The 10089-nt window shown below is 47.8% G+C and overlaps 1 protein-coding gene across 1 annotated transcript; it reads left to right on the top strand.

Moving 5' to 3' along the window:
- Positions 1–1069: 1069 nt before the first annotated feature.
- Positions 1070–9860, top strand: dync1li1 (dynein, cytoplasmic 1, light intermediate chain 1). The gene is made up of 13 exons (XM_076044091.1): positions 1070–1264; positions 1533–1606; positions 2786–2902; positions 3055–3285; positions 3450–3604; positions 4661–4754; positions 5019–5154; positions 5273–5384; positions 5462–5521; positions 6523–6567; positions 6683–6770; positions 6928–7050; positions 8434–9860. Exons 1-13 carry the CDS (start codon positions 1161–1163, stop codon positions 8550–8552), a joined length of 1458 nt encoding a protein of 485 aa, XP_075900206.1. The 5' UTR covers positions 1070–1160; the 3' UTR covers positions 8553–9860.
- The last annotated feature ends 229 nt before the right edge of the window (positions 9861–10089 follow it).

The raw sequence follows: 10089 nt of genomic DNA, 5'->3' as shown, positions 1-10089 counted from the left end.
TATTTTCTCTGCTTTCACACTTCTGTAGGTTCACAGACTTTTAATGAAGCCCAGTTGCGCCTAGGTGGTCTCAAAATGAAAGAAAGACAGAAATACCATTAGGATTAATGGGCACATTTGAAGCGTCATTATGCACTGTCATCTTGTCTAAACCTGCTCTAAACCCACGGCTGTCACCACTTATCTCCAGATTAGTCTGCATGAACATTTTGCCTAATAGCTCCTGTCAGAGTCAACCTAAAATATGCTAAATAAACTGTCATGGAATTTATCCTGCAGGCTTAGGCCCGGTGCCACAGGCTGTTATAGATCAAAGGATGATTTGGGAGGTAACAGTTTTAAGAGGATTTTATCGGCTCCAACGGAGCCTGAATTAGTTTTCTCTTGAGCAAAACTCAAATCATTTTTTGTTTTTCATTATTTGTTTGCTTTCTAGACCAAGTAAAAAGAGACAATCTTATAAACACATGAAAGTTAAAATCTTGATTTATAAGGACGAGCATGCAAACACATGCCATCTCTTTGGTGTCAGCTTTTATAATATATATTTTGTACCATTTAAAGAGGCTCACAAAAGTGATAGACAAAATTAGGACCTTGGCCTTGTTGATCCTTTAATTGTCTTAAGTTTTGAATGTCTATTTTCTTGGATATTTTACCCATCAAACTGAATTACTCTTTAAATCTGTTTTTTTAAATAAAATAAAAATAAAATAAAATAAATAAAAAATAAAATATAATAATAATAATAATAATAATAATAATAATAATAATAATAATAATAATAATAAATAACCATGCTTTAGCTTCACCTGACTGACTCAATATTACTGCAGGTTCATTATATTTTAGCCACAGGTTACATAAAATTGTTATCCATTCAAATCCGAGACAGCACCGTGAATTTAAAACCATCATCGTCATCATCATCATAAATAATTTAAGCATCTTTTCACGTTAATCTTTGTAATTTGTGTGCGATGAGAGGTGACGATGAGATCATCTCGTGTCCGGGTCAGGTAACCCTATTGTGAGGACGGACCACGCCTCACGTTGCGGTGCGCTACGGCGCGGCGCGGCGCGACGCGTTGGCCGCCCCAGGCTAGGCTAGCTAACATCCGGGCGCTCCGACTCCGCTTCGGTTTACAAACCGTGCGAAGATGGCGACTTCAGGGAGGAGTGCACTATTATCCTCCAACTCAGCCGGGCCGAAGAGCACACTGGACAGCCAGAACCCGGAGGAGGATGACGGCCAGGACTTATGGTGGGGAGACGTGTTATCCGGGCTGAGTTTATTGTTAGCCCGCTGCGTGTGCCAGGGGAAATTTGCCCGCAGCTTTGGTCCATTGTGACGGGAGGAGGGGGGGAGGATGGTTTGACAGCTAGCTCCCGTGCTAACGAGGCTAGCTAGCATCAGCACCACGGCGACTGACTCGGGCAACACGGCGGCGCTCTGCAGCTCCCCTGCTCCTCAATGAATGAAAGCGGCTTTGTCTCGGGGCTCTTGCTAACGCGGCTCCCTCTGTTCGCAGGTCCACCATCCTCAGCGAGGTGTCAACCCATTCCCGGTCCAAGCTACCGTCCGGGAAGAATGTGCTGGTCATGGGTGGGTATCTCCCGCAGCCTCCCTGCTAACCAATAGGCGTCGGTTCCCCTCACTAGCATGGCAGCTGTTCTCATCCCTCCACACACGGGCTTCTAACGTGCCGCCTGTTTATTCGGCGTCTCGTATCTGGTGTGTTTACATGAGGTGGCGGGTTGTAGCCGGTTAGACAGGTGATTTTTGTCTAGACACGACGCGGGGGCGCGCGCGGGTGCATGCATGCACGCACGCGTGCCAGCTCTTTCATCACTTTGCACAGCCCTGCAAGTCATTCTAGCATCCAGCAGCGATGCTAACCCTTGCATGCTAGGTGGAGATGATGCTGAGGGGACAGGACAGCCACATCTCACTGGGAGTGTAGGAGGGGGGGCGGGGGGAGCAAGGGCCTTTATGTGATCGGTCACACACACATGCATACACACACACTCGCTATCTGCACATCCGCCTGTGATAATCCGCAGCCTTTACTAGCCATCCGTTACGGCTAATCAGCGTGTCTGGCCGCTCGTGTGCGTTGATGTGCTTGTGCAGCAGCATCAGCAGAGCTCCCAACCATAACAACACGCAACAATAACAGGGCCACGTTTTGTGTGTGTGTGTGTGTGTGTGTGTGTGTGTGTGTGTGTGTGTGTGTGTGTGTGTGTGTGTGTGTGTGTGTGTGTGCACTGCAGAGATTTAGTGCATGTATGCAGGGATCTATTGTTGCGGATGTGTGCACGTGTGAGGATTATTATCAGGCACTAGACTGGACCTGCACTTCTTGCTCTCTTTCCCTCATTCATGTCAAGTCAAGTACTTTATTAATGTCCCAAGACGGCAATTTGAGTTACAGTTAAAGAGTGTAAAACATACAACAATAGAGACAAAAGACAACACAATACATGGACAACATAACTTGAGCACACCTATTTCATGCGATCAATAATAACACTCTTAAGTATTAGTCAAAGACACTTAAAACATAGGAATGATACCCTTAAAAAAATATTACTAGTAAATAATAATAGCTAGAATAAAGTGCCGACCAAGTACAATAGAAGATAGAGATTCCTTAGCATCTCATAAAGTATCAACGCATTCTAAAGTGTCTGAAGCATCACTGGGATTTAAAACAATACTCGCTGTCACAGTTTATTGCCTGTGGTTTTCTTCCTGATTGCTGACTGTGCGTGTTCTGTACAGGTGAGGTGGGCTCGGGGAAGACCACCTTGGTTGCAAAGCTCCAGGGGGTGGAGGAGTACATGAAGGGGCGGGGCCTGGAATATCTCTACTTCAGCGTCCATGACGACGACATCGACGGTAACCGACGAGCTGCCGCTCTCTCCTGGCCGTCAAAGAGCCCTGCCTCAGTTCTGCATGTTGATAATGATGATGATGATGATAATAATAATACTAAAAAAAATCACAACAATAATGATGATGATGTGTTTGTGTTGTCTGTATCGCCGTAGACCACACGAGGTGTAACGCCTGGGTGCTGGACGGCGACCTCTACCATAAAGGTCTGCAGGGCGTGGCCGTGCCGGTGGACGCCATCAGCGAGACGTTGCTGCTGATCACGGTGGACATGTCGCGGCCGTGGAACGCCCTGGACTCCCTCCAGAAGTGGGCCGCCGTGGCCCGGGAACACATCGACAAACTGCGGGTAGCGCCAGAGACTTTGCGAGAGATGGAGCACAGGCGTAAGTCGGAGCGGGTGACGGGATTTTATTTCGTTTTTTTTTTTTTGGCTGTCAGCTGTTTGCTAATGGTTGGGTTTTTTTTTTGTGTGTGTGTGTGTGTGTGTGTGTGTGTGTGTGTGTGTGTGTGTGTGTGTGTGTGTGTGTGTGTGTGTGTGTGTGTGCAGTTGTCAAACAGTTCCAGGAGTACACGGAGCCCGGCAGCGGCGAGGATGGCGCGCCACAGCGGAGGGCGGAGGACGAGGAGAGCGTGCTGCTGCCGTTGGGAGACGGCACGCTCACACACAACCTTGGTATCCCCGTGGTGGTGGTGTGCACAAAGGTAGAGACACACAGAAACACTGCAGGCCTGCAGCGGCGTCCACATGATGACGATGATGATGATGATGATGCTGCATCTTCAGAATCAACCAAAAATGATGTATACATGCAATAGGGGAAGAAGAAAAACTGCATAAATTGCATAAATATTTCAATACCAAATTCATCAGACATCACAAGATTAACCCTTTAAGCGCCAGAATTCTTTCAAGAAAATATTCAATTTTGATATCAAGATTTCAAATGGCTGTGACTTGAAAGTGGTTCGAGATAAAGCCACGCTGTAACTGAGAAAAAATCTTCAGTGTGACTCAAACTTTGTGAAAGGAGTAAATTTTTGTTTGTTTGTTTTTGTATAATGTCAGATGTCAGGGGTCTGTGTGTCAGATCCCTGTCTCCACAATACCCCACAGGCTCATCAAAACGTTTTATCCGCTTTTGATCATTTTCCACATATCTCAAACAGACTCAAACACCCCATTTTTTTCATTCCCGCGCCCTCCGTCACCATTAGCGGTGTTTTGAGCAATCCTGGACTCACTGCCGCTGCGTAAAGACGCACCGGCAGACTTCGCTCTCACGGGACGACTGAACATCATCGTCAGAGTGCGAATATTCCTCTTCGGGATCTGAGTCAGACATTACTTGACAAAGTACTTTGTCAGCGAACAAACCTCTCGGCAATGTATTCTCGGTAAAATGCGCTGTCTTTCTCTCTCCGCTCCCATTACAACCACTTCCTCGTCTCCTCGACTGAGGCTTTCTCTCTCTTTCTGCTCCAAAATCTGAATATAAACACCCCCACAAATACTGCTCAGATTGAAGCCACATGTGTCTGCCATCTCCTGGTGTAAAGTGGTAACTACTTTCAGCACCGTATTTGCCGCTATGACCTGTTCAATTCAGCAATGAATTACATTTTTATGCAAGTTCTTCTTTTCTTGATGTGTTTCTACTTTATTTTGGCTGACTGTATATATTTTTATTATGGCTTGGTTTGGTTTAGAAAATTGTGATATATAAAAATATGATGTCATGTGACTCGCCCCTCCACCAGTGCGACGCCATCAGCACGCTGGAGAAGGAGCACGACTACAGAGACGAACACCTGGACTTCATCCAGTCTCATATCAGACGTTTCTGCCTGCAGTGTATCCTTTCTTTTGCTCTTTTCCAAACATGCTGAAGGTCATGCGAGGCGGGATTTTAGCAGGAGGCAGCAAACACAGGGCTAAATTCGGTGTCTACTGGGCTAGAACAGTCTGATATTACCTCGTTGCACAGAGGGTTGGAAGAGCAGCCGGCTTTGAAGATTGCTTTTCCTGAAAAGAGTTCCCCACTCGAGGGTTTTTCAAGCTTTGATCGCCCGCGAGTGTTTTTTTTCTCCGCGTGTATCCTTGACGGTGGTGTGTCAGACGGGGCGTCTCTGGTTTACACCTCGGTGAAGGAGATGAAGAACCTGGACGTCCTCTACAAATACCTGGTCCACAGACTCTACGGCTTCCCCTTCCACTGCTCGGCGCAGGTGGTGGAGAGAGACGCCGTCTTCATGTAAGCCTGCAATTTAAAATTGTTATATGTACATTTTTTTTTTTTTTTTTTTTTACACGTCACTGCTACCCACCCGGTCGCCTCCGGTTTGCAACCCATCTTGTTTGTTCCCCGCCAGTCCATCGGGTTGGGACAACGAGAAGAAGATCGCCATCCTGCACGAGAACTTCCAGACGGTCAAGGCGGACGACGGCTTCGAGGACGTGGTGGTCAAGCCGCCAGTCAGGAAGGTAATGGAAGCCGGAAGGGGGCGTCGGCTAGGTGCGGTGGGCGTGGCCTCGCTCATTTTGTCCCGTCTTGCCGCCAGGTCGTGCACGAAAAGGAGATCCAGGCAGAAGATGACCAGGTGTTTCTGGTGAAGCTGCAGGTCAGAGGATGTTTGTTTGTTTTGTTTTTTTTGTTGTTTTTTTTTAATTCGTTGAGGGGTCATTTACACGAAGACGGGTTTCTCTTAAACTGCACAAATATTTATGCGGTTCGGTCTTGCGTTCACACGAAGCCGGCATTTTCACCGAAACCGCACTTTTTGAAAAGGCTGCCTTGCCCGGCTTTGTGTAAACACCGAATGGATCTTTTTTGTAACGCTGATCACAGTCACAGCTCCAAACTCCTCCCACCACACCCACTGCAACCTGAGCGGCCGTGAGGTGCAGACGACCACTAATAACAACAACAACCATGTTGGGCAACGAACTTACTGCTACTAATGACCAGCCTGCAGTCTTCCAGTTAACCTCCACAACAAACCGCAAACAATAGTGAACAATAACACACAGTGCTCGTGGATCCATCGTGGATTGTGTGCAAAGTGAAAATAAACACAACAAAAGCCATTTGCAAACCTCTTGTTTTATTTTTTTATTTATTCTCTTTTGGGTCGGCGGACTGGGATACTGAGGCAGGAAACCTCAATGACTGAAATGTTAGCAAACTTTTACTGGCACGACTCCCAGTCAACCTTAACATGGCGAATTTAAGGCTTTGTGTTCTAAAATACCTCGAGGCAGAAGTTCCACTCTATTCTCAGTGGTGCTAATGTTGTTAGCGAGCTGCTGCTTCATTAGACACAGCGCGCTTCAAGTGTTCTTCTCCTTCCGCATTCAGGCACTAAACTTACAGCGCCACACCAGGCCTGGCATAGGTACTACGTCGTTTTCAATCGTTTTCCAGCGTCTCCGTGTAAACCGATTTCTTTCTTTCTTGATACAAGTTTTTTTTTTTTTTCCCCCCCGAGTATGGTTTCGAAAATGTGTGGTTTCAAAAAAAATCCATCTCCGTGCAAAGCGGCCCCTCAGTTTGCAGGGTGGGTCTTGGTGTGTTTGCTGACTGTTGATTTGTGCGTCATTGTTTCTCTGCCCTCATTCACAGTCGCTGTTGGCCAAACAGCCCGCGGTGACGGCAGGTCGGCCGGTGGTGAGTGTCGCTCACTTTCATTCTGGATTTGAGTTCTTGCTTCTAGTTTTGCTGCTATGGAGATAAACTCAAGCCCCTCCCTCCCCCCTATGTGTGTGTGTGTGTCACATGACAGGACACCACCGCCAGAGCGCCAACAGGCTCCCCCAGGACGAGTAATCGATCGGCCGCCGCCAACGTCGCCAACGCCATGCCTCAATCGGGTATGACCCCCTCCCCCCCCCCCACACACACACACCACCCCATGCCATGTAGTTACTGCAAGCAGCCACAAGGGGCTGTTTGAGCATGTGTGTGTGTGTGTGTATCACGAGCGTGTGTTGTTTTTTTTAAGACGCTGGTTTGTGTGTGTGTGTGCAGGTCAGACCAGCGAGGGCGTGCTGGCCAACTTCTTCAACAGCCTCCTGACAAAGAAGGCCGGCTCGGGAGGACCCGGCACCCCCGGTGGCGGGAACAACACCCCGGGAACAGTCCGCAAGTCAGGTGAGATGTGAAGAAGTGGCAGACGTGCAGCATCTTAGGTTGTTTTGGTTTTTTCACTTCAGACCATCACTGTGTTTTTGCTTTCGGGACCAAAATTCTGTGTCTAACTCTTCAGCGTTCAACATTGTTGTAAATGTATTTATTAATTTATTCATTCATTCATTGTCCTTGTCTTCATCCTGGTCTTTTACCTGCTCACTCGTCCTCCTCACCTGACCTGACCTGACTGTAACTCAACAGCTCTCTCTTCTGATGCTGCGCCGTTCCTCATACTCTCTCACCATTAACATTATCCACCGTGTGTGTGTGTGTGTGTGTGTGTGCGTGCTTGTGTGCACTAGTCAGAGGATGCTGGCCACGTTAAGGTGTGTGTGCCAGATGGGTAACTCGCAGTTTTTTGACACCTGTGTTTGTCATGGCTCAATCCGAGAAGCATCTTCATTTTTTTTCAGTTTAGTTTGATCAAAGAAATATCAACGAATAAAAAGACGCTTTTGAGATGGCGCTCAAGATCGTCTTTTTGTTTTACACAGGACTGACTCGGGTCTGTGTAGAACAGCGTCGCCAGCAGAGCAGCAGCAGCAGCATCGTGTCAGCTGCTGCTGCTGCTGCTCTGCTTTTTACTGTCCTGGCTGAGGAAGAAGGTTTTTCCTCAAGCACAGATGGTTTTGTTTTGATTTGTGGATGATTTCAGTCCCACGCTTCCTTCCCTCCCTGATCCCCCTCCTCCAACCCCGTCTGCCATCCTGTTTTTTTTTTGTTTTTTTTCTCTCGTTAGTTTCACGGCATGTTGCACTGCATCTCACTCACCTGACATCTGCCACAGACATTACACATGGTTCTGACTGAGCTGGTGTCTGTTTGAAACCGGTCCGTGCCGACGGTTCAAAGGCGAGGACACGCTTGGTGTCATTAACACGCGACTCTTTACTACTGCAAATTTTATTTTGCGTAAAGTGGCAGCATAATATAATGCTTAATATTGTATAAAAGTAATCGTTAGCCATACAGGTATATTTGCCCAAATTATGTTACTGATTAGGGATGTTATCAATTAATCCATTATTGATTAATTGTCGATTAAGAATTTAATCGATTGAATAAAATTAGTCGCAATTAATTGAACATTTTTTACGTGGGTAGTTAATATCATTATAACAATGTAGTGGCAGGAAAGTTGCTGCTGTTTTGCTGACTGTTCATCAGCCCTCAGTAAAACCATGTGTGTTGGTCTCTGTGCTCACTGCATCGTGCATCAAAGTGCAACGGTTATCAATTCAAAAATGGAAAATGAAAATCTGCTGCTGCGACTGCCGCTTTGTCTGCCGGTCATCCGGCAGCGCGACGACGCTCACCCTCGTCTCCCCATCCGTCTCAACGCAGGTTCCAAACTGGGCCTGGGCGACGTCCAGGCCGAGCTGGACCGCATCTCCAGCCGGGAGGCCGACTCGGACTTGTCCAACGTCAACGAGACGCCCGCTGCCGACGGCCAGGACACATGAAGGCCGACCCTCTTCCTCCTCTTCCTCCTCCTCCCTCTCCCCCATCCGCCCCTCCCTCCTCCACCAGTCACCCAACCCCACCCCCCACCTCCCTCCCTTGCCCTCCCACCTTCCACTCCATCACCAGGATGCTGGGAGGAGGAGGAGGAGGAGGAGGGAGGTGGGGGGGTGTTGTTTGCTTCCTTGTCGTCTTTTTACTCTCCGTCAGGAGAAGAAGAACCCCCTCCCTCTCTTCCTCCACATCCCGGCCCCTCCCCCCTGCCCCCGGCCGAGCGTTTTGTCACTGTTTTGCGTACAAAACTGTCTGTTACATGAGAGTAAAAGAGGGAGGGGAGGGGCTCGGGGAGGACGGGATGGATGGAGCGAGAAAGAAGTGAGAGAACGTGAGAACGAAAGGTTTTTGAGCCATCCGTATTTTTTTTTATTTGCGATGGCGTAGCTAGTGTTTTTACTGTAGAGAGGAGGAAGAGGAGGAAGAGGAGGGCGCATGTTGACGGGACTGCACTTGGGAATCTCTAGGGGGCGAGGGCGTGCGTGTGGGACAAGTCACGCTCGGCCTGGGGGAAGAGATGGAGGTGAAAAAAAAAAGTGACACTTAATTGCAAACACTCCTGTTTTGTTTTTCTTGTTTTTTTTTTTATTTAAGTAAAGGGATAAACTACCTGTGTGTGTGTGAGTGTGTGAGGTGAATGGTGAAGACCCCACGCCCACCTGTTGGATCACTTTGGTCGTCAGTATTTCAACCAAAAACACCCAGTTGTATATTTTGATGCTCTCACACTACAAGCTGTTAGGAAAATGGTGACGCACGACCCTCCCTGCTACACTACGCAAGAAGACTACGCTTCAAACACCTGTGTGTGTGTGTGTGTGTGTGTGTGTGTGTGTGTGTGTGTGTGTGTGTGTGTGTGTGTGTGTGTGTGTGTGTGTGTGTGTGTGTGTGTGTGTGTGTGTGTGTGTGTGTGTGTGTGTCTTCAATCTGAGGCACCCAGATTTGACTCCGGGCCGAAGCTGCTCGTAGTCCACACTACAGCAGACACTACTGGAAAACTGGAAAACTGGGGAGGGATGAAGGGGAGCTGAGCTTTACTGTACAGTCGGAAGCAGCAGCAGCAGGTAGTGATTTGGTTCTGTAGTATTGATGGGGACGATTGAAGGGAGGGCGGGGGGGGTGTCACACCAAGAATGTACAGTCATTGTGTCACGGATCGGTCCTGTTGTTTCAGAGCTCTGTGTCGCCGTTTGTATAATCAGATCTGTTAATCAGTCAAATAAAAAGGTGTATTTATTCGGATTCATCCACATCGATTCTCTCTCCTGTCTTCTCTTCTTGGTCCACCACTCACTCGTCCGTTGGCATCGATTCACCCAAAGGATTAATGTGTATTCCCCACCCAAATGAATGCAATGTTCAGAAATTGGGCTTTGGAAAAAGTCCTATTTGATGAAATGGATCTGACACCACCCCCACACTAAACCCTCTGGATTGTAAACGGGTGAAAATTAAAGCAATCGCTGTTGCGTCCTTGGTGGCAAA

This window comes from Nelusetta ayraudi, unplaced genomic scaffold (genome assembly GCF_046127955.1).
Source record: "Nelusetta ayraudi isolate G7.1 ecotype Tasmania unplaced genomic scaffold, CSIRO-AGI_Nayr_v1 ptg000079l, whole genome shotgun sequence".
Lineage (NCBI taxonomy): Eukaryota > Metazoa > Chordata > Actinopteri > Tetraodontiformes > Monacanthidae > Nelusetta > Nelusetta ayraudi.
The sequence above is the reverse complement of the archived record's forward strand: the minus strand, read 5'-3'. Positions and strand labels throughout refer to the sequence as shown.

Bases quoted from the DNA above. Each gene is read 5' to 3' on its own strand.
- dync1li1 (XM_076044091.1), top strand. From the start codon at position 1,161: ATGGCGACTTCAGGGAGGAGTGCACTATTATCCTCCAACTCAGCCGGG. The intron at 3,605-4,660 runs GTAGAGACACAC...CCCCTCCACCAG, and splicing joins TGGTGGTGGTGTGCACAAAG to TGCGACGCCATCAGCACGCT. The intron at 4,755-5,018 runs GTATCCTTTCTT...GTGGTGTGTCAG, and splicing joins CAGACGTTTCTGCCTGCAGT to ACGGGGCGTCTCTGGTTTAC.